This window comes from Siniperca chuatsi, linkage group LG24 (assembly GCF_020085105.1).
Source record: "Siniperca chuatsi isolate FFG_IHB_CAS linkage group LG24, ASM2008510v1, whole genome shotgun sequence".
Taxonomy (NCBI): Eukaryota; Metazoa; Chordata; class Actinopteri; order Centrarchiformes; family Sinipercidae; genus Siniperca; species Siniperca chuatsi.
Window position 1 is genome coordinate 13,031,532 of NC_058065.1, and position 24,552 is coordinate 13,056,083.

General features: G+C 39.5%; 2 protein-coding genes across 3 annotated transcripts; one reads left to right on the forward strand and one right to left on the reverse strand.

The window, feature by feature from the left end:
- Positions 1-376: 376 nt before the first annotated feature.
- Positions 377-9,941, reverse strand: enpp4 (ectonucleotide pyrophosphatase/phosphodiesterase 4). Its single transcript, XM_044188135.1, has 8 exons — positions 9,787-9,941; positions 7,287-7,524; positions 6,663-6,956; positions 6,178-6,282; positions 4,801-4,999; positions 4,336-4,509; positions 3,488-3,757; positions 377-2,983 (listed from the first exon to the last, which is right to left on the reverse strand). Exons 1-8 carry the CDS (start codon positions 9,843-9,845, stop codon positions 2,874-2,876), a joined length of 1,449 nt encoding a protein of 482 aa, XP_044044070.1. The 5' UTR covers positions 9,846-9,941; the 3' UTR covers positions 377-2,873.
- Positions 9,942-11,863: 1,922 nt separating this feature from the next.
- clic5a (chloride intracellular channel 5a) lies at positions 11,864-24,221 on the forward strand. 2 transcript variants are annotated; one of them, XM_044188136.1, is made up of 6 exons: positions 11,864-12,463; positions 18,035-18,144; positions 20,881-21,006; positions 21,091-21,197; positions 21,331-21,512; positions 21,607-24,221. In XM_044188136.1, exons 1-6 carry the CDS (start codon positions 11,954-11,956, stop codon positions 21,769-21,771), a joined length of 1,200 nt encoding a protein of 399 aa, XP_044044071.1. In that variant the 5' UTR covers positions 11,864-11,953; the 3' UTR covers positions 21,772-24,221. The 2 variants fall into 2 exon arrangements, with proteins under 2 accessions (XP_044044071.1, XP_044044072.1); XM_044188137.1 differs by lacking the exon at positions 11,864-12,463 and adding an exon at positions 14,144-15,294.
- The last annotated feature ends 331 nt before the right edge of the window (positions 24,222-24,552 follow it).

Here is a 24,552-nt window from a genome sequence, read left to right on the forward strand (position 1 = left end):
AATGTGTTATTTTTGTTACAATACCTCCTGAAAATAAAGTCTATTTATCTGTGAAGAGACAAAGATTTACAATAATACAGATGACTACATAGAAATTATGACAGATTTTAAATTATGTAAAACAGATATAAATGAAAAAAATGTACAGTTCATTTGGTTTTGAACACAATACAGAAAAGTATATGCGTCAGTATTGAGTTTGATTTTATATATTTACCATTTTATTACATTGTAATGTTGTGACTGCGATGGAGAAAAAAAAATATAAAGGAATATAAATTAATTTTTCCAAATGTGTGTCGCTTTTCCTTTCCATTTAGTGAAACTTGATGCAAGGGTTTTTTTTTTACATTCCTTTGAATCACAACACAAAAAGTCAGATTTTTAATCAATTATTTATTTTGAAAATGTCATTAAAGCACAGGAATCTCTCTACAGGCCAGGCAGGATTTGCATAGTGCCAAAAGGATTTTTTACACTTCTCAAAACTAGAAAACTAAAAACAGTAACTTCAAACAAAGAGTGCAAAGATGCAGCATTGAAACATCACAAACATATAAATACGATAACATTAAAAATGAGACCAAGACTGGGAGCTTCTATACTGCATTTCCCACCATACTACTGGCCTGAATTTTACACTGGGATTGCTTTATGGCAGAAAATTATACTGTTTCACAATATAATATAGGGGGAGGGTACAATTTTTATTTATTTATTTAAGTACCAGCTAGCACAATACTACTATAGTGAGTTAGTCATGTTGACCATGGTCTCAGTTGTTAATGGTGATAATATCATAGCATCAAATGTTATTTTACAAATTGATGTTTTAAAAAATGCTATATGCAGAAGAAAGAACAGAACTTCACTTGTTTCAGCAGCAAGAGGCATACTTACACACACACACAGATGCATGAACAATATATACATATCACTAGATACATGGTTGGAGAAGCATGCAAGCAGCACTTCATTAAGGGATGAGACTGGCAATATTCTATAGTTCTGTTATTGTCAAGAAATCCCATGAAAAGACCAAAACCTGTTACTCTGTCTCTCGATACTTTTCGTCATCCCAGCCCTGTTGGTGGCAGTCCAAACCCATTAGTTTCTACTGTCGACATAAATCTTAAAAACTGGTCAGAAATATATAGTTTAATTTTTCAAAAAACACTCAATAATTTCCTGTAACAGCTGGGCACTGTAGTTTTTAGCAAATGTTACTCAAACAGAACAAAATAGTGCATTTGTTGGAGACTACTTTCAGCTGCGGATGACTACACATTTTGTACTCTATTGAGTATTTACAGCAGCAGGACAGTGTATCGTGATTGAATAAACTACAGTGCCCATGTTCATTATTATGAAAAAGCCAGTGCAATAGTGTCGCTCTATGACACAGAGGAACAAGACATATAAGACTTTAGATACTCAGACAATACTTGTTAGTAGGATCAATTAATTGCTGGCTTTGGTCTTTTAATGGGATTTGTTGGTAGTAAGAAAAGAGGCATCAGTAAGCATCAGAAAAATTTGGAAACTTACTCCTAAATGATTTTTCAACTGAATTTGATCTTGTACTATTTTTAAAATCCAGGTGATCCATATGCTAATAATAACCATTATATTGTTTTCATTTTCTGATAGAAATCTCTCTGTAAAATAATTCTCTTTTATCAGATGGTGAATATCTCTTTGCAGCATCTGTTGTGCATCTTAATAATAGTCTTTGGTATAATTCATATACATACTAAGTATAAGTACAGAATCGATACACCTGACACACCTACACTTACTGTACAACTTACAAGTTGCATAGAAAACACCCTTTTTAAAAACACCATTTCACTTTACTGTAGCATTTATATTTATTATTACCTATTACACTATAATTCAATAGTAAAAATGTATCAATTCAGATTTCAGTTTGTAAACATGCAAGTATGGATAAAAGGAGAATTTAAGCGTCATTGAGATGACTTCCGACTCAGGTATCAGTGTAACAAATAAACCCAAACAGTAACAGTAGACACAGAAATCTGCAAAATAAAGACAATCAAAAAAATTCCAACTAAAATTCATTCAAGCTTTCCTCTTCATGAAACACAGGATCTCAGTGAGACAATATATAAATCTTAAATGAGCTACTGGCTCCCTCTGCTGACAAAAAGTAACACTACAAATGCAAAAAAATTACATACACAGAAAATAAAGTTTTCCATAAACACAATTGCCACAGAAAAACATAAAACAAATCTCTTAAATCAGTAACTTAAACAAACGTTTTATAATTACTCATCTCATTGTTATCATCCTCCCACCCAAGATTTTTCAATATTTCCCAAAATTCCACAACAGAACACCACTGGCTTCTCGTCACATTTTCAAGTCTATCGTAACAGGATTTTTAACAACAGTAACATTATGGAGTGTCAGTGACAACTATAGTATTCACTATTTCCTACAGCTGTTTTTACACCAGTGTACAATTCCTAAGCAGCTGTCTGTAGGCCTGAAGGCTTTTAAAACAGGTCTGGGGTGTAGCTCACCTGGTGGAGTGCGCACCCCATGTGTTAAGGCTGAGTCCTGAGCGCAGTGGCCCTGGTTGAATCCATCCCCTCTCTCTCTCTCTCCCCCCTTTCCTGTCTGTCTATCTTCGGCTGCACTATCAAATAAAGGCAAAAGCCCAAAAAATACTTTTACAACTGGTCTTTCTACTACATGTCTGTACGCGCACATCAACACACACATACAGCACACACATGTCAGAGTGAAAGCTAGGGCAGCGGCCTCAGTGATTAAAGTGCAACATGTCAAGTACCTATTGGAGCACGAATAGGTGACACAGATTAGTGTGTGGTCTGACTGGTTTACTCCAACAGGGGGTCGTCGTCGTCGTCGTCGTCATCGTCGTCAACCTGCAGCCTCTGGAAGGGCCGGGGGCCTGACGGACGGCATTGGCTCAGCATCCTGAATAGAACTGAAGAGAAACAGGTTGTGTTTGTTTGTTGATCAGTTGGAGACGTACAGTACATTTACACTGAAATGTCAGACATTTTGAAATCTTTTTAGAAAAAATATTCTCCACACAATTGATTTCTTTTATGAACAACAATCAAACCTTTCAAAAATTTCAATCTGGCTTTTGCACTCTACACAGCACTGAGGCTGCTCTGTTCAAGGTCACCAATGAAGTACTCTATTTCAATTCTCTTTATTCTCAGCTCAGCCTTTGACACAGTGCACCACGATTTCTTAATCAGCTGTCTGAAAAACTATGTTGGCATCAGTGATGTGGTCCTTGTGGACTTTGTTGTGGTTAGAAATACCTTCTCCTCTCACGGTTCCCTCCTTTGTGGGATTCCCCAGGGGTCTATCCTCTGTCCCCTTTTTATTCTCTATCTACATGTTACCCCTGGCGCATAGTATGCATAGACATAACACATATTAATATACTGTCATCATTCCAATCATTCTGACTTACCAGTGACTGTAGTGAGTACCAGTAGGACGCCCACCACCAGGCCAATCATCAGAGGGACATCCCAGCAGGTCTCAGCAGCCAGCAGGCATCGAGCCTGGGTCAGGGTGCCGTTGTTGGGCTGCGGGGGCACCGACAGCAGGCGGCACATGAGCGGGTAGATGTCCACGCTCTGTAAATGGCTGATTCGATAACCTCGACGGAAGCTGGGCCCCGCTGCTGCCAGGAAGGGGTGCATGCTGGATAGGGAGTTGTCATAGCCGTGATCGCCCACTGAGGGAGGGAAGGAGAGTGAGAGCTGATGGGTGGAGGTTCTGTACGTGTCTTCCAGGATACATTTGCTTATAAATGTGAATATTTCTATGCTGTACTTCTGTCTTCAAAAAGACACATTTAGTACCTCAATTTGATATTAATACCATTTTAAGGCTACAGTTTAATTATTTGGGGAAAATGCTTGTTTTCTGTCAAAGCCAAAGTCTGATGAGAAGATTGACGTCACTTTCACTTCTGTGTCCATAGCAGAGATAGTTCCAATATGAGTTAAAATTATCTTACCACAAAGAGCTAGAGTGAAACTGCCAGAGTGAGACTTCTTTAAAAACAAAAATATTTTAAAAAAGCATACAAAAGTAGCCTATTACTATATCTTGGAAAAGTTGTTGTGAAACTAAATGGACATAATAAACATAAAGAATAATAATGACCTTCAATATTATTTGAAAATATAAGTTGCTTTGAGTAAAACAAAAGCAAGTGTGCAACAATTGAGAGTAAAACATTACAGATGACTTTGTTGTTGACCAAATATCTGGCTATCACAATATAGAGAAAACAATTAAAAGACATACATCTTGGCAGCTTGTCCCCTCGCTGCACTATAGTCCAGCCCTCGTCAGCGATCAGTATGATTGGCTGGATCCATTTGTTATTCCTGTAGTGCAGCCTATCAGGGATGGCCTCTTTCAAATAAGCTGTCATATGAGCGTGGCACTTATTCAGCAGAGTGAAGACGGCCTCTGGTTCTGTAAAGCATACACACAGAAAGAGGCATTTGTGTGAGCAATGCCCCAACAATACCACTAAAAAAATGGAGCTGCAAATTTGGACTTATTGCACCAATAACTTCTAATTCACCTTCACATATTAAATGAATCAGGCTCTATCTGTGTTTTTTTACAGAAAATAAAAGCAACACATTTTTTCTGTGAAGGAATGTCAACAAAAGGTAAGATTAGATAAATAAAAAGACAGCCTGTCACATTTTTTGTACGGTTGTGTTTTTATCCCATGTTAGCTGGTGTGAACCTGGTTACCTTTCTTTGGGATGAGGGCTGCGACAGGCGAGAGGTCCACCAGTGTGTAGTTGTCGGGGTGGAGGCAGTTGTCCAACTGTATGAGGCGCTCGGTCGAGCACTGAGCCATGCCATGGTCACTGGTTATCAGGATGTTGATGTGACCCCAGAGGCCGGTTTGCTTCAGCTCCGAAATCAGCAGGCCAATGTTCTCGTCAACCTGATCGCATACAAAGAGACACAGCCATCAATAACTGTTTCCAGCACGCAAATCTGGAGTGAAAGGAGTTCTGTACAAATTTGATTAACCCTCAAGTGTGCTGAGCCACTGGCAAGCTTGTGCCATTTTTACAATAAATTTCCATATTTATTGCATATTTATCATAGATATGCCAAGCAAGAACACAGACTTCCTGCACTGAGGATGTTACCAAAACCTGATGCTTCCATCCAGCTTTTCTAATTCAATAATATAATTCACATGAAAATACATGGATGGAAACTCTACTGCAGGGAAATATACATACAGGTCACCATCCAACACAACATGACCAAACATTCTGACAGGTTATCAAATGGGTAATTTGAATTAAGACACATGGCAACAATGTTCATAATTACTGCTAAGTATTGCTAGCATGAAAATTGCATCTAATCTCATAACTTGTTACTCAGGGTTAACTAGATGAATGGATATTCTTGCGTTCATATGGAAAATGTGCGAGTATGAACAATTATGTTGCAGCAGACTCCAAGAGTCCTATATGCCAAGAACTGTTTGTTTTCAGAATTTAACAAAAAGTTTTAGTTTTTAAAAATAATACCATAATCTAATACCTACAATGACTAATTAATAAAACAATACAATACGACCTCCAAAAAGTATTCACAGAAACCTGGGGACAGGCATATGTACAACGAGACTACAGCCATGCTAGCGGCTCTGTGAGGCTGTACTTAGGCACAGCTGCGCTTTGAGCTAAATGCTAACACCAGCATGCTAACATTCTCACAGTGACAATGCTAACATGCTGATGTTAAGCAGGTATAATGTTTACCATGTTCACCATCTTTGTTTAGCATGTTAGCATGCTAACATTTGATAATTATCAATAAATAGAAAGCACAGCTGAAGCTGATGAGAATGCCATTACTTTTTCTGGTATTTGGTCATAAGCCAAAGTATTGGACAAATAAAAAATATGACCTGATGGTGGCGCTAGATGAAAAGTCAGGGGATCACTTAAGTTAATACCATACATCCTGAGAGGAACAAGGTTTGTACCAGATTTCATGGAAATCCATCCAATATTTATTTTTCAGTCTGGACCAAAGTGGTGGACCAACCATCCGATCAACATTGCCGCTAGGTTTTAAGCTTAACCAAAATTACTGTACCTCCTTCAGCGCTTTGCCCATGGCAGTTGCGTTGTCAGGGCCAAATATGTGACCTGACCGATCCGGCTCCTCCCAGTACAGAGCTGCGAACTTCACCCCTTGCTCCTGGTGGAATGGGGTGCACGGTACAGCATGTCAGACAACTGCAGATTTTCCACATTTTATTGCCTTGTGCACTAAAGCGGCATTAACACAGTTTTAGAACAGTGATAGAGCAAAATGGACATGGAAGACATTAATAGGCAAAATAAGACGGTGTAGTCCCTCATTCGTCCAGGAGTGTTCAATCGTAGAAAAGGTTTCAGTCGTAGTCATCTGGACACTGTTTTCAGAATCAAGACGTTTCGGCTCCCGTTTCGGAGAACAGTGTCCAGATGACTACGACTGAAACCTTTTCTACGATTAATAGGCAAACAAAAAAAATGTCTGTAACTAAGAATTATACATTACACGTAATAGTAAGCCCACTAAAGTAACTTTTGTACCTTTCCGTCTCCCACCATCCAGTTTGTCACGTTCACTAGTCGTTGCTGGAACGTGACGTCAGAGTTGTAGGGCATGAAGTGTGTCGCTGTGCGGTTGCTGATGGTGACGTCTGAGCCGGGCCACATCATGGCTCCCGTCTTGTAGCCGGAGTCCAGCGCCGTGATCCAGAGGGGCTGCGCCTCGCTCCACCACATCGGGTCGGTGTCGTTGTTTGTGTGGAAGTACTTGTGGCTGACAGGGTCGTACATATTACTGGCCAGGATACCGTGTGACTCAGCGTACAGCCCTGTCACCTAGAGAAGAAAAACTGGGACACTTATTATTGGTTTTCTTATGATCATTATAATTCATTATTAAGCTAATATATTGGGCATTTTAGTTTATTATATTATCTACAATCGTATGAAAATTGGCCCAGTCTGCATAAAATGTAGTGGGACCAAAGCAGTTTATACTGCCTTTTCATGTTTACTTGACGGATTTACCACATATCCAAGTCTGCATCATTATCTGTTTACATTAACAGATAAACACCTGGAAGGAAGTGTTTTCAGAGAAGCATCACATACTGCTATCTGACAGATCATCTTTCACAACACAAAAAGCACAAGCGGCAGGGTTACCAGGCTGTAGTGGTTGGGAAACGTCTTGGTGACGAAGACGTTGGTAAGCTGCTCTACCAGGACCCCTTGGCTGTACAGGAGCTTCAGGTTCGGCATGGGGAACCTCTGCAGGTAGTCCGCTCGGAAACCGTCGAATGACACCAGCAGCAGCGGCGGTGGACCCTGCTGAGCCGTGTCATTTTCTGTGGCCAAAGCTCTGACGCCACACAGAAAGCCCAGCAGTATTTTCAGCAACATCCTGCAAAGATGTGAAAGCAAACTGTTATCGACAATAAGATAGGACTACACATGGTGTGTTTGAACAAGACTAAGAGTGTACAGACACACTAGTGGCTCTGTAAGGCTGTACACAGTGGTGCTTTGAGCTAAATGCTAATGTCAGCATGCTAACATGACAATGCTAAAATCCTGTGTTCCATGTTTAGCAGGTATAATGTTTACCATGTTCACCATCTTAGTTTAGCATGTTTGCTAATTAGCAACAGAGGATGAATGGAATTTCATTAGTTTTGCAGGTATTTAGTCATATTAGTATTGGGCTAATTAAAATTATGCTAGATGAAAAGTTAAAAGGATCACCAAAGTTATTCCAGTCCATCCTGTGTTGAACATAAATGTCTGTGCTAAATTTTATGGCATCCAATATTTGTGGAGATATTTCACTCTGAGTCAAAAATGTCAACCTCATGGTGGCGCTACAGAAAAAGTCAGGGTATCACCAAAGTCAGTAGGATACATCCTCTGGGAACCATGAATGTCTGTACATAATTCCATGGCAGTCCATCCAATAGTTGTTGAGTCTGGATCAAAGTGGTGGACAAACCAACCAACGGACCGACTGACATTTCCATCCCTAGAGCCATGCCACCACGTGGCAAAAAAAATTCTGAAGAGCTGAAACAATCAAGATCGGTTACTGAATCAGCCCTTCCAAGAAAGGGACAACAGTCCAAACCATCAGTCAAGCTTTCAGGGTAAATCTACAAAAAACAAAAAGGAACTGAGAACAAATGTCTGGCTGGAAACCAATATACGTTTATATCCCTTATATACTGTACGTTTGCCAATCATCATTCTCACATACAGAAGCACATAAGGAGAAAGGGATTCTCTTTGTGACAAAAATAGTCTTTGGTTATTCACTTTTGCTTTGTAGGAAATGAAACTAATGGCGGTTAATTCCTTCTGCACCAGCAGGCAACATGCAAATTACAACCCATCTACTACTACAGATGTAAGAGCGATAGGTTCAGTTGCTGGTGGGGTCTGTTTATTTTCTGTGTGGACAAAGGCAAAAAGTGGGTCAACTGATAATACAGTATGTCCGAGTAGTGGAGGAACCGGTTATAATGCTCACGGTGGTTTCTATCACAATCTCTAGTGTGGAGGATGATTTGTGTATAAAGGGTTCTAATTTTACTTTAACAGTGTTGTATGCAGTTTTGTGAGTTTCTGTTTCTGTTTTCACAAAGGAGTGTAAACCTCCTCTAACACTCTTCTGACATGACATATTACAGCATTTGTCTTTTTGAAAGCCCCTCAATGGAAATACCCTTTTAGGTTTATTGTGTTGTCCATGTTGACTTTTTAACCATGTGTACAAGAGATAATACAAGACTAAGATGTTATTTTTACTGTCAGCAACAGCACATTTCAAGCTTGGTTTGACGCCGTAAAATGTGTATTTTAATAGCAAGGACAAATAGTGATACTCCAATATCAGATCAGACACATAGCTTATCTTACACACATACACCCACAATGGCCTGTAATGTAATTCCCCCAACACTCCCTCTTCCACTCACTTCTATCAAGTATAATTTTCTTATTTACTTTCTTGATTGAGGGAGTTAAGTTAATCCAAAAGCAAAGATCACAAGCTGTGATCTCAAAGACACATAAAATTGGAGCAAATTAGATTTACTACAAACACACCATGGATACAGCTGGAAGACAGAGAGACAGTGAATCTCTCTCCCCATCTTTCTCTCTCTATTTGATTCAATTAATTAGCCTTTAAGACTTCAGTCTGTCACTTCCGCCTTAGAAGAACCTCATGGAGTTATGAGTCATGAAGTAAAATGGAATTTGTGAAAACCACAAATAAAAGTGGTGCAAACTCAGGGAGAATCCATAAGTTTGTAAACACGTTAGAGGCAAACATGTTACAAAAGTAACTGACAAGCAACTGACATCCAACTGACAAACTAACGTTAGCTGTCAACATTCTTCAGCAGCCAATGGACAGGTCAAATAAATAACCACAACCAGGAAGTCACCGTTCTTGACGAAAAATACCAAAGAAATGTCACTAATAATTACATTAATAAATGCTAAAGCCAATGCAGACGTCAAAAGGAAGAATGGGTGATATATAATGAGCAAGAAACATGAATTCTATTTTCACTTTCAGCAGTAGAGCTGGTTAGCTGTCTGCATAGCATAGCTTGCTAATGTTACGGCGTTTACATAATGCTAACAGTCTGTTTAATAACGTTACCTGTTGCAGGCCTGACAGTCACTTGTCCTCCAGACAGAACTGTTGAATAACTTTTCCATTATATCTATTTTATCATCAATGGACTTCCTCAAAATACACAAGTATTGAGACGTTGTCGAGCTAGCTAAGATTGTTTCACAAAGTTCCGGAAAGGCATTTCAAAATAAATCTCTTTGAAATGTCAAATACCGTAGTACAACATAATGATAATTTTGTCATCTATAGTTTCGTTTTCTATATAAATAGCAATGCAATTGGTAATTTATGTCTAAGAGAAACTCGGAAATATATGCAAATTGTTTTATTTATGAGTTTTAAAAACACAATGCTTTAATTTTGATGTAACAACTGCGTCCCTCTCCTCTTGTTGTGGTCACCTTGACGTAACCGTCGAATGACGTCTTACCTAAATTGGCAGTTCAAGCAGCGAATCAGCGTTCAGATTCGGGGGGGGCGGGACAAATATGGGTGGTTTGTTGTTTGTGGATACATGATGTGGTTGAATGTAAAATCCTAACCTTTGTTAAAAATGAGGACATCTTAAATGTTATAGAAATTAAATAACGATTATAGTAGGCCAATATCGTGCCTCTAGTTTTGAGTAAAATCACTTAAAATGCCTTTATGAGATAATATTGTGGTAAATTAGATTAGAAGTGCATGACCAACTCCAACACAATCCCTCTCAGCATTACATTGAATAATTGTATTGCAATTTGCCAGGCAGGCAAATTGTCCACACCCACATGCAATTCTACATACACATTGATCACAAATGTAGTCTACAACACAATGATGGTATCTTTTCTCCAGCAGAGTTTCACTGATGACAGGTAATATATGGTCAACGTGATACAGAACTCTCTGTGATACTTAAAGTCACAAAAAAGTCTTTTGCAGAGGAATAACCGCAGATTGGCTGGAATTTTCATCCTGAATCCTATACCCTGCTCGACCCAGATGTGATCTCACATGCCTTTTAAACCGATTCATCCACAATCTTCAATATATCATCTCCAGCATGATAAGAAAACTACAAGAACAAATTTGGACTACGTTATCCTGACCTATGGTGGACAAGTCACTACGTCCATTTTACGGCATGATCATATGATCATAACATGGATATACAGGGTAGCAGAGTATACTCTAGGTCTGACTCCTAGAGTTATTAAATTAGTCGTTAAACCTATTGCACTTCTGCTATGATATTTTACAAGGACGTGCCCAATGTAAGCAAGTACTTGAGTGATAATCTTGCACACAGAATGGCCTTATGTTGACTAAACACATGGTCATATAATGCTCCAAAATGCATAAAAACATGCAGGGGCATACTGGTAGTTTTGCATTTATTAGCCCATCACAAAGCGTATGTTCGTAAACTCCAACATGTGAGACTTAAAGGAGCACTCCACCAATTTTAAGGTCAGTTTTACTCGTCATGGAGAGTACTACTCAGCCTGTGAAAAAACTTTTATAATGTCTTCTGTGGCTCTGACAACCCTGATGATATCATCTGGGTTTTCTTGAGTTACGCTTCAAATATTTGACAGAAAGCACATGTGACAAACTGGGGGCACTGAGTTTGAAAGAAGAGGACATTTACTAGGCAGAGTCCCCAAATCTAAAATTGCAGATGTTGCACCTACTTTGAAAACACCACAAAGTTTTCAGAGCTGTCCCTGCTCGCATGTGTATTTCCTACTAAAGCAAGTTTCAGGTCTCTGCAATGCATGCAATGATCTGTGTGCTAAATTTAAAAAAGAACAAAACCAGTTGCTGCCTAATCTTGAAACTGATGGTATTCTTTGTAAAAAGTTGAAGCGGTAATGTGTCGGTTTTAGATCATTTGTTTTTGATAATTGTAGATGATGGTCCATTGCAAAAAGATGCACTTTTTGCTCATAGCCACTAAATAATCAACTTTTTGGAGCTACTGTCTCTCAACCCAACAATAGCAATAATATGCCATGTGTATTCACGTTGTTTTCTCCTTTAAGGATCACCGCTGTCTTTGCTTGGCATTGCCTCTCTGCCTTCCCCGTCCAAAGTCCTGGGATGCTTCTAGATAAGGTAGGGACTGTTGGCATCGCAGTCACTCTGCTGTACATCTTGACACGCTCCACCATCTCAGAACGACCTCTGTTTGACCTCTTCACCCAGAATGGATCCCTGTGAGGAGAACTTGTACGAGACCCCAGAGTCCATCTCCCAGACCCAGTCCTCAGGTATATATGCCAGGACGTATGAGTGCGATGAGCCCTCCGACCCGACAGCAGAGTTTGAGAACACTGGACGGGCCATAGGACAAATACCGGCTCCCCCTTCTCTCCCTGCGCCTCATCCTCCCACGGAGGAGATGCGAAGCAGTTCCTCCTCTTCCTCATCCTCCTCATGCTCATCATCTTCCTCACACGCTGAAGATGAAGAGAAAGGGGAGATGGAGGGTTGGAATAAGGATGAGGAGAAAGAGGAAGAGGAGAAGATAGAGGCGGAGGAGGGCAGCAAAGAGCTGAATTGGGAGAGAGGGTCTCCCGAGGCGGAGTTGGACGGGGGGAACTTATCACGCAGATCCTCATCTTCATCATCGTTTTCATCAGCCTCTGAGAAGGAGGAACCTGAGGAGAAGCCAGAGCCTGAAAAGAAGGAACCTGAAGTCACACTTTTTGTTAAGGTAGGGCAGAAGTGGGTTGGTTTTACGACATTATGTGATTCCGAAAATTTCAGATTTTACTTTAATCTCTGTGACATTTTATGGTATGTGTGTACACGCATATGTTGCCCACATACACACACACACACACACACACACACACACAAACACATGCTCAACCTAACAAACTTTCTTTGAACTAACTTGCAGGCCTCATAAATCTCAGTCATAATCACATTCATATCAGTTGCTTATGAACAAGTGTGCAAGGTCAGTGTGTAGCTCCTAATGTGTGTGTGCACATGTGTGATTGCGTTACATCCAGAGTTGGACTTTATGTCCTATTGTTTGGGCCCTCCACACACCTCACTGTGCTGTTCACACACACTTCTATTTACAGGCCATAATGATTAGTCAATTCTGAGTGTGTGTGTGTGTGTGTGTGTGTGTGTGTGTGTGTGTGTGTGTTACTCTGGTTCTAAATATAAGTTAAGTTGAACTTGCAAGAATGTTCTGACTCATTGCTGGGATAGTGGGGATGGTTCCAGGTTCCAGTTCCATGGCCATGTGAATTGGTTGGTGGGTTTCTATCTATCTATCTATCTATCTATCTATCTATCTATCTATCTATCTATCTATCTATCTATCTATCTATCTATCTATCTATCTATCTATCTATCTATCTATCTATCTATCTATCTATCTATCTATCTATCTATCTATCTATCTATCTATCTATCTATCTATCTATCTATCTATCTATCTATCTATCTAGTAATAACAGCTTAATATTGTACCTCGACACCCAAACATACACACTAACTGAATGTATTACATAATCTGCACCTTCCACACTAAAGTCCATTTGCACTGGAGTATACAGGGATCATAAATCTAACGCTTTGAAACTACAACCACATAAATTATAGCAAGATAACCCCGAGGTCATTGCAGTAACTGAGTGACTGAGGTCTACTGTTGGAAGCACCCAAGGGCCCGCACAACAAGCCTAGTGGCTCCAAACTATTTTTACCCTGACGTTTTCAAATGTTTTCTTGAAGTGTTAGCCTAGCTTTAATTACTTAATAGCTTATTTGTTAAATATAAAGGCAAATATAGCTAATTTAACATCATCAAATGTCAACAAAAAGTTACGTTATCTCATTAGACTGTTTGCCATACACACTATAACAACAGAAACAAATCTATTTCCATCTACAACCAATGATACCGTCAATTAAAACTGTAGGTCAGGAGCTAAAGTAGGCTAGTGGCTATGATTTAATTGTTAGCTAGCTAACATTTCAGTACCACTTTATAATAAGGCACCCTTTATAAAAAGTTGTATAAGCTGTAATGAATGGCTTAATTCATGGTTAATGAATCATATATTAATACTTTATAGATCAGGTATAAGAATTACAAGAACAACTTTTGGGTTGCCAGGTTGTGACACTTGCTTTGTCTTTTTAGCTAGCTCTATAATTCATTAGGATGACCCCTCCAATGGACTGTTCTACCACTTACCTTACTTACAAAGGGCTGCAGGGCATGTGGATCAAAACAGCGACAGTTTCTATTTGATTCTTTATTAGCTGAGCAATAAAATCTCAATAAAAACTAGGATCATTTCAAATAATACAATGTATGAAAACTTAATATACTTATACTTAAAAATAATGTTTTATTTATTATACTTATTAAAATATTGGTGAGATAAAACCTTCGATTTACTGAAAACATACAGTATCTATTAAGCAACCCATGTTTGAGCCTAAACACTTAACTGATCAAATGATGTAAATCTTTAAAAATGGGTCACAAATATCTAGTTTAATTTGAAGGAAATGCTCAGTAATTTCCTAAAACAGCTGGGCACTGTAGTTTTTAGCAAACCTTACCCACAATAGCAATATTTACAGCACCAGTACAGTGTATGTGGGATCAGCTCAAAATAAACTACAATGCCCAAGTTCCTCGTAATGAAGTTATATGTCACCCCGCGTACAACAGTGTTGCTCCGTGATGTGCTTGTAATAGTTTTTGGACAACAATGGAGATCTATGGCACAGAGGAATAAGACACATCTGGCTTTGGATACACACACAAATTAATACTTATTAGTAGGATCAATTCATTGTTAGTTTTGGCCACCATGATTAAAAACATTACTACACTACGTGGATCCAAGCTGACCTCGGTGAGAAGCTGAAACCTCTAAAAACTCTTTGAGGGTTTGACGTCACTCTGCAGCAAAGGCCAGATGGGTGAAGCAGTTCAGACGTAGGCTGAGAATTCACGGCATGGTACCCATGGGTGCTGATGAGTCTGAGAAGGAGACGATGACTCTCGATGATTCAGAGTCACCTGGTTGTGTTGTCAATCAGAGCTGTAAGAGGTGGGAGGGGCAGGGCACCCTTGGGTGACTTGGTCTGCTCAATACATTAATGCTTTCAGTGACACCCCCTCCCCACCCCACCCAAGGGGGTTATTTTTGCCCGACATTGTCACGCCCCGCTGCTGAGGCCACGGGTACACACACACACACACACTCTCTCTCCCTCTCTCTTTCTCTCTTTCTCACACACACTCTCGTTGGCATTCGTCCTCAGCTGACACACAGCTGACCAAGCGGACTTCACCGCATGAACCTGGAGTACAATCTGCTGTAAACTGAGACACACACACACACACACACACACAGACACACACACACACACACACACACACACAGACAAACACGTCTACACACGTGTGAAAACAAAACACACAAGCAAAGCGTGTTTTTCTTGACCATGACGGATACTGCAGCTGAGGAGGACAAGGATCCTGATATTGAGCTATTTGTCAAGGTGGGGAGTTTTGTGTGTGTGTTTTGGTGTTCCTACAGTTTGTGTACATCACATGCTGACACTAGATCAGTTTTCTTCTCACTTCTAAATTACATTCCTGTCCAAACTTTACTATCTCACCCTTTAATCTGCCTGTAATAGCTTTTACTTTTGAGTAGGACAAGTCAAATTTAAGCTGCACATGCACACTATAGAATATGTAAAACATTCACTGTGTGTGTATGTTAGGGGTGGCTCCTTTAAGCGTGTGCATGCCATGTTGTTGTTGTTGTGTGCTGATTTTCCGTGTGTTAACCTGACACCCACGTGCAGGGACAATCTCTCTCTTTCTCTCTCCTAATGAATTATTACTGGGGTCCTTTCAGTATAGAGAGCAGCACCTTTAAATGGTGTGTGGTTATGATGCAATATGTACAGTATGGATGTGCAGATATGCCTGTGTGTACTTTTGCACAGGTTTTAGCATGTCCCTTTGTTTGCTGACCGACACGGTTTAGACATATCTGACTCTTAGTCATTTAATGAATGTAGCCAGTACGTTTTGTGTTAGTTTAAGAATGGGAGTGTGACAGTCAGCTGAGTCTACTGTATTTGCACTCATTTACATGTTCAGTAGAACATTCAGACAATCTGTCAAATTTGAGACAAGACATGCAAAATATTTAAAGGAATAGTTCATCATGTTGGAAAATGCGCTTATTAGATTTTTTTGCAGAGTTAGATGAGAAGATAGATACCACTCTCATAACTGTAGCTTGTTATCTTAGCTTAGCATAAAGATTTAAAAAATAAGGGGAAACAGTTACTGAAGCTAACAAAATCTGCCTACCAGCACCTCTAAAGCTCACTAAATAACAAGTTACATCGTGTTCGCTTAATCTGTACAAAACCAAAGTGTGAAAACGACAATTTGTGTTATTATTGAGAGGTTATGTGCTGGATTATTTCTAGGCCTTACACTGGATGTATTATAAGAATGGGATACCAGACTCCAAGATGATGCTTATTCATTTGAATGGAAACTGCTCGCCCTGTCTGCTTGATCCCGCTCGGCCCATAGACTTTACATTGCGATGACGTTACTGACATTAAAATTGCTTTTTAAGGCTCTGGGAACGTTTTACAAATATAAAACCTTCATGGTTTAAAAAATCATAATACAAAGAGTAATAATTTACCTTGTTTGCTGTTGGAAGGGTCCAATCAAACGTTTTACAGATGTCTCTTTTACGATGGAGGTCTATGGACAAAATGCTTTTGGGACTGTGGGGGATTTTTTGCTGCTATACTGCAAGTGGTTACTAGGACAAATTGGCAGCGAGGCTGAGTGACGGCACTGTATCCAACTCTCTTACTACATCCATGGGCCGGACGCAGTGACTTCTCCATCTCCGCTGGTTGTCTGGCAACCTCATGTGGTACCCGGACTTTGTTACCTTTGGATAGAGCCAGGCTAGCTGTTTCCCTGTGCTTCCAGTCTTAATGCTAAGCTAAGATAACTGGCTTCTGGCTGTACCTACCTATTTAATGTACAGACGTGAGAGTGGTATTCATTTTCACATGTAAGTCTTGGCAAGAAATGAATATGAGTGTCTATTTGCTCAGATTTTTTTAAATGACCATACCAGTGTTCTTGCTCCTTAACCACAAATCATCTATACTTTACATTTTTGCTCACCATTTTTGAATGCATGCTACACAGTATTGTTGTAAAGCAACCATATTGCAACTGATTTAAAATGTCTACACTTTTAATGTAACAATGGCTGCTTTGCTAATTGACTTTCATAACGTACTGAAATAAATGGACAGCAAAGGCTGCATGGAAAGGTAGAAATTCTTCATTCAAATTTCTAAATCACAACAGCATGGTTTACACAGTGGTTAGCTCTTATATAAAGTATACATGATTTCTAATAAATGGGCTAAAATGTGTTTTCCATATAAAACACTGCAAATCTGCCAAATGATGTAAGATGACTGGACTTGTGTGCTCAGGAATTTCAGAAAATAAGTGTTAGTATCTCAAAACAAGGTAAAGAAAAGTAGATCACACAAATGTTTCAAGTTAAGTAAAAGTGTGTGTTTCTTTGGAATGACAGACAAGTATCATGGCAAGACATTAGGTTATATGATTTCTATAGCTGATACACTGCTGCAGTATTGTAGGAACCAGAAGTCCAAACAGGCAGTGAGGCAGCTAATGGAAGCAGTGTGGATTATTCATGTTGGACTTGGTGTCTCCTTACAGTGTCCTATTGCAGCTTTGCACACACACACACACACACACACACACACACACACACACACACACACACATTCATCCTACTCTATTTGATCATATGCCAATAATAAATGAGTGTATGTACGTACATAGACTCAACCTCAAACCCTACTTCAAACTAAAAGGCACTGATTCTTCTTTTTGTATAATGTTTGTGATTTGATTCATTGATTGAGTACTTGTTCAGTCATTTGCCGGGAGTGTGTGTGTTTTGTGTATCTGTGTGTGAATCAGTGTATGTCTGTTTTAGTATACAGTTTGTATGGGTGCAACTGTGTATGAGTGTGTGCACGTATGAGAAGAGGAGTAAGTCAGCATATGAAGGCTATGGAAAGTGTTTGTGTGTCTCTGCATCATACATGGACTCTAATTCAGATTTGTACTCAGCTCTAAACTCCATTTCTGTAGCAGTTTTTGTGTCTTACCATGTTTTCATGTATGTGTGTGTGTGTGTAGGCTGGGACCGATGGGGAGAGCATTGGAAACTGTCCCTTCTCTCAGCGCCTCTTTATGATCCTCTGGCTGAAAGGTGTAGTCTTCAATGTCACCACTGTTGACCTCAAGAGGTAATAATAACATCATATTATAACTCTATAATATTACAGTAAAACACTATGAAAGACTAGAGAATAGAAAATAAATATCAGCTCTAGGTCTACACAGTCCCGGTTGGTCATCTTTTCAACCCAAACCCCTTGAATATGCTATAATTGCATATTGTTATTGCATTAGTTAGTTATTTGCATTTGCAAAGTTAGTTTCGAATTAGATGGTGCTAAGTCTTTACAAAGATATTAATGTTAAAGCTGTTTTAATCAGTATGTTTGTATTAAGATTAGATTAGATTAAATTCAACTTTATTGTCATTACACATGTACAAGTACAAGGCAACGAAATGCGGTTTAACCAGTCTAACCAGAAGTGCAATAAGCAAGTGCAGGATATAAAGTGTGTGTATAAATGCAGGATAGAGCAGTAGTAGTATGAAAATATTTTACAAGTGGTACTATGGACATTATGTACAGATGGCTTTACTATAAACAGAAGTATACTGATAGATTCAATTCAATTCAATTCAATTTTATTTATATAGCACCGATTCATAACAGAAGTTATCTCATAGCGCTTTTCCTATAGAGCAGGTCTAGACCGTACACTTTATAATATTATTTACAGAGACCCAACAAATCCATACAATCCAACAAATCCAACAAATAGATATGTACAATAATGAATTGGACTGGGCAGAACAGTAGTGCAAAGAATATAAAGTATGTGCAATTTATGGAAATAGTTAACAGTGCAGTAGATGAGTTATTGCAGTATTCAGTACATAGTACTGGAATGCAAATGATGCAGTACTGGAGTGCAAATGATGCAGTATATTTATAAATAAATAGTCCAGTAGTGCAAATGAACATGTGGTACATGTAGCAAAAACAATATAGCAGTATTTAAGTTAAGGTATATGAGGGGACAGTGGAATCAGTGGGGGGCAGAGTTCAGTAGGAAGACAGCTCTGGGAAAAAGCTGTTTCTCAGTCTGCTGGTCCTTGTGGGGGCGCCTGCCGGAGGGCAGGGGAGAAAACAGTCTCTGGGCGGGATGAGAGGAGTCCTTAAGAATGCGCAGACAGCGTTTCCTCTGGATGTCCTCAATGGCTGGAAGTGGAGTCCCTGTGATGCACTGGGCAGTTTTCACCACCCGCTCCAGTGCCTTGCACTCTGCAGCAGAGCAGTTCCCATACCAGACTGTGACACAGTTGGTTAGGATGCTCTCTACTGTGCAGCGATAGAAGTTCACCAGAATAGCTGAGGACAGCTGGCTCTTGTTCAGTGTCCTCAGGAAGAAGAGGCGCTGGTGAGCCTTCTTGACCAGGCAGGAGGTGTTGGTGGTCCAGGACAGGTTCTCCGAAATATGGGTCCCCAGGAACTTGAAGCTGGAGACATGCTCAACATCATAATGTGGATGGGGTCATGTTTGCCTCCTCTCTCCTTCCTGAAGTCCACGATGAGCTCCTTTGTCTTGGAGGTGTTAAGGAGCAAGTTATTGTCTGTGCACCATGTGGCCAGGTGCTGGACATAGCTCCCTGTAGGCAGTCTCATCGTTGTTGCTGATGAGACCGTAGTATCGTCTGCAAACTTGATGATGGCGTTAGATGCATGCGCAGGCCTGCAGTCGAGTGTGACAAGGAATCAAATGACTACATGTATGTGAAAGGTGTAGCTCATAGAGTCACCCAACAAGTTCCCCTCAGCTCTACCGAGCATTTTAGTGTCTTTCGGCTCATCGTTTCAGTTTTTTGCCCACAACTTTACTATTTTGGTTCACTCTCACTGTTCTCATCACGATTGTTTCCAGCTGCAGCTGTTTCTACTGTACGCTACCAAACGGTAGACAGACAAAGTTAGCGCCTAGCTGGTGAACATAGTGGAGCATGTAGCTAAAGAGCCAGATATTTTCCTCAGGAGTTGGTAGAGACCAAAAACAGAGCTAAAAGGAGAGTGATATTGGAGTTACATTCATCAGGTGGCCATAAACAGGACTTTAAAGAAATGCTAATGTTGTTCTGTGTCTGATTGCTAAAAAGTTTGCCAAGTTAAAAAATGATAATATGTCAGTGTTCCCAGCTTGTTTCCCTGCCTCCAAGTGGCCAAAAAAGTCAGTTAAAGCAGATTTAAAGCATATTACAATTATCAGTTTAAACTAGATGTTTAGGTTAGATATAGCTATGTTGTCAAATGGTCCATCGATCTAGCACTTTGGTCCAGCAAAAAATTCCCACATGTTTATGACAGGATACCTTTAAAACTAATGACCAAATGTCCCTCAGCCTAGACTACACTTTGAGCCTAATGCTAACATAGCATGCTAGAACTTGCTGAATAGCTCCTGTGACAATTGTAAGCATATGTAGTTTCTATTGTTTGTGTTTACATTTGCTTAAAGTATTACATGGACCTTTGCTTAAGCAATGAACAGATAGCTTAAGAGCAGCTTTTAGATATGCATTCAATTATGCTCCAAGTGCTGCTTTGAGAAATACATGGAGGTAATGAACAAATTCTCAAAGGGTCACATTTAAAAACACTTCACTTAAAAGAGTAATCATTTTTGGGAAATGAGGCCCAAGGTAGTCAGCGTTAGCAATAGCCACCATGGCTGCATAGATAAAGAAAGAATCAACAAAGTAAAATAAACAAAGGATAATTTACTTACTGGAAACTAATATTATCACTGATATTGAAATAGTATTCCATTACAGATTTATAGTAGAGGTTGTAAAATGATTCCACTCTGATTAGGAAACCGGCTGACCTTCACAACCTGGCCCCAGGGACACACCCGCCCTTTCTCACCTTCCAGGGGGAGGTTCTCACTGACGTCAACAAAATTGAGGAGTACCTGGAGGAGATGCTGGCTCCACCAAAGTAGGCGTCAAACACAGAAACACACACAGGAATAGGAAATAGGGCGAGCAACATCTTAACTAACCCCATGTACCTGTTTCTTAGGTATCCCAAACTTGCAGCAATTAACCGTGAATCCAACACAGCAGGAAATGACATATTTGCCAGGTTCTCAGCTTACGTCAAAAACACAAGACCAGATAAAAATCGAGGTAAGCAGGCTGTACACAGAATAGTACACTCACCCAGTAAACATAAATGTCCATTATAATCCAAACAGAATCACTGTTTTATCAACTTTGATGACCCTATGACCTGGATATGTGTTTTATATGTGTGTTTCAGCATTAGAGAAGAGTCTAGACAAGGCCCTGGCTAAGCTGGATGAGTATCTGATGAGTCCACTACCCGACGAGGTTCAGGCGGGACGCCACAGTGGCGAGAGGGAATCCAACCGCAAATACCTGGACGGAGACGAACTGACGCTGGCTGACTGCAACCTTCTTCCCAAACTTCATGTTGTCAAGGTAACCTGCTTTGGATTGGTTTAGTTTGGTTTGGTTCATTTGATCTTGTGAATTTTGTATCAACAGAAGTATTACAATAACTTCTTTTTGCTAGGTGGTTGCGAAGAAATACAGAAATTATGACATCCCATCTGAATTCAAAGGGGTGTGGCGTTACCTTGGCAACGCCTACAGCCGAGATGAGTTCACCAACACGTGCGCAGCTGATACAGAAATCGAGCTAGCCTATAAGGACGTAGCTAAGAGGCTTGGAAAATGAATGCATCACAACCACAGTCACTATTGTAGACTACCTTTATCTCTTTTTAGAAAATCAACATACTTCTGACACACAGTATATACACTCTTTACAAAAGATGAGTCATTTTTAACACCAATGTGCTGAAATGTGTTTAAATGTAAAATAGTGGTATGGTGTCTCAAAGAAGAGACACGTTCTAAAAATGATTCATCATCATTCATCATCATCATCAAGGTGCTGTGTAGCATCTCCAGTCTGATGCCTCTGTAATAATACTGACTACACTATAAAGAAAATTGTTAGGTTAGGGTGATTGAAAAAAAATGTGATTTTTATTTATTCAGAAAAAAAGTCTAAAGTTTGCAAATGGCCGTTTGCTAAACCCCTACCCCAAATAGTGGTTGTCAAATCATAGCTTAGCAAATGTAAGCCGAGCCTAGCTTTGCACTTTGGATGGTGCATTGGGCTGTAGTAACATTGATATTCTGCATGTAGAGTTTGGAGGGGGGTGTCATTTTTATTTTTGCCTTTCCAAAACCAATAACACAAGAGCAAAAGTGTAAAGAATGGATTAAGCAGTGCATATCTGCTTTAACGTAAGCTGCAATGTTTGCATGTCCAGCTAACTAGCTTACTACCTAACCGAGCGTTACTTCTAAGGCCAAGGAGCATATTGTTAACTAACTACATCAGCCGGGGTTACAGGTTACTTAAACAAAAAGCCCTGTTCACAACTAGCTCCTGTATGCTAACAGAGTTTAGGGTAATGTCAGTGGCTCTGTTCTACTATTTACCGGATTTAGGGAAGTTTACACTCCAACAACCGCAGCCAGTGTTACCCAAGATAGCGTTACGTTTGCCAAACACATAGGTCAGTCCTCATCCTAAAAGCCTTTCCTTTCCTAACATTAAAAGTGAAATGTACTGTTTAAAATGTGAAAAATGTAAGCTAATGAGCCAAACAGGGTTGAGTTAGAATGAAATAACAGACTGATCTTACGTTTTTCTTTATCACACTTATCACACTAGGACTAACTAGCTAGCTCTGCAGTGCAATACAAGAACAATGCTTCTTCTGTATTTCCATGTGTGCTGCATGGCTCATAAACTGCTGAGGATGCTGCCTTTTTTTTCTGGGACATGCAGCATTAGCTTCAGGCCTTTGGCATTATATTGTTTATGTAGCCATCAAGTGCACACTTAGGCACCCTCTTTTAAGATTCTGGTCTTAAAAAGAGTTGGCTGGAAACGTTAAAAAGTTAGCCAGAGACAGCATTTTCAAACAACTGACAGAGCTAATGTTAGCTGGATAAGAGAGCTAGCTACTTTCAGTCACTAGCGTCACTTCAGCCGGCTCAATCAGCAGTAGCTGGCTAGAAATGAGAAGGCTGCTTTTGTCTACCTCTGACAAAAAATCTGCCTCTGTTACCATTGTAAACTGTGCTGTGGGAGAATGGAAAGCTTGACAAGCGTAGCAACAGTAACTAAGGGGGGTGGAGCTTAACAAACAGTCAAAAAAACTAAATAAACATTTTTTTGGTGACAGCAGAGCCCCAGTCAGCCAGTGATGGAGGTTGTTTTCTCCTGAGCTCTACTGACGTGTAACCCCCTTCTGTGAATCTGCTTATTAAACCCTAATGATTTCAAGTCGTGAAATTCTTTTATATATTTAATAGAAATAATGGGATGCATAAAGCAGGGTTTCATTATTTGCTTATCTTGCTCCTGTGGATTATGTTGTATTATTACATTGCGGGGTCGAATTAATAGACAAGAAAGTGTTGTTGGAAAATACTGTTAAGAATGTGTTTCCGCCAAAGTAATTTGTCTTTTATTGGAACAGTGTGAGCTTTGTAGACTCCTTTTCTTAATGAGGCAATGACTTACCAGTTCAATTTTGGGTTTATTCATCTCCTTGAACTGTGTAATGAAGATAGATTTTCTTTGGAGATTACTAATCTCTTTTAAAATACAGTTTCCTTACTTTTACAGTCTCACACCACAGCTTATGTCTTTTACTATCAATCCTTGTCTGAAATGGTCACAGTCTCACAGTGTATTTCAGATTAAAACTATATGTTCAGTTTGATAAATCAGCCTATAAAGAAAAGAAAAGGCATGCAAACAAACCAAGTTTACCCCAGCTGTTATCATTTTATTCAGTGCAAACTGATGGTAGTAAATGTAATTTTACTAGTCACTAGTGCCTTAGTGGGAATCAAGCTCTCCTCTGCCTTCAGCTCTTTATGTCTGTACAGTTAATTTTGTGTTTGAATATAATATGAGTGTGAATCACTGATGTCATCTAAGGACTTTTCCTGCCCCGTGGCAGTGTGATAATTATATAAATTAAGTTTTCCTGCAAATGATTGTAGCTCAACTATATTCACATTCTTTCTGATGAATAGAACCATGAACCCACTGTGTATATGTTGCTTATTTGAATAATAAATCTATTTTCTCAGAGACCGAGCTTGAGAGTTGTGTTTTTTTTCCACTGGAAACTGTCTCATTGATGTATGAACACGCTATACCCGTACAAGATAATGGATATTGACTGTCTCTCTCCCAGCAAATCAAGTTGTTATTGTGTTGCATTGTGCAAATGTTCCTAGACAAACAGCAATACAAGCAGCTTTATTACTGATTTTGTTAATGGAATTACATGCAAAGTTATCTTAGGTGTGCCATGCTGTCTGTGAAAGCTACTTTTCTTACTGAAACTTGGAGACATGCTGAGTCACATACGTTTAGCAATTTAAAAACATGTATCCTGCATTTACAACAAAATGACCTCTC

Bases quoted from the DNA above. Each gene is read 5' to 3' on its own strand.
- enpp4 (XM_044188135.1), bottom strand. From the start codon at position 9,845: ATGGAAAAGTTATTCAACAGTTCTGTCTGGAGGACAAGTGACTGTCAG. The intron at 6,283-6,662 runs GTACAAAAGTTA...CCATTCCACCAG, and splicing joins GGATGGTGGGAGACGGAAAG to GAGCAAGGGGTGAAGTTCGC. The intron at 5,000-6,177 runs GTACAGTAATTT...GTATGCGATCAG, and splicing joins TGGGCAAAGCGCTGAAGGAG to GTTGACGAGAACATTGGCCT.
- clic5a (XM_044188136.1), top strand. From the start codon at position 11,954: ATGGATCCCTGTGAGGAGAACTTGTACGAGACCCCAGAGTCCATCTCC. The intron at 21,007-21,090 runs GTAGGCGTCAAA...CCTGTTTCTTAG, and splicing joins GAGATGCTGGCTCCACCAAA to GTATCCCAAACTTGCAGCAA. The intron at 21,513-21,606 runs GTAACCTGCTTT...TCTTTTTGCTAG, and splicing joins CCAAACTTCATGTTGTCAAG to GTGGTTGCGAAGAAATACAG.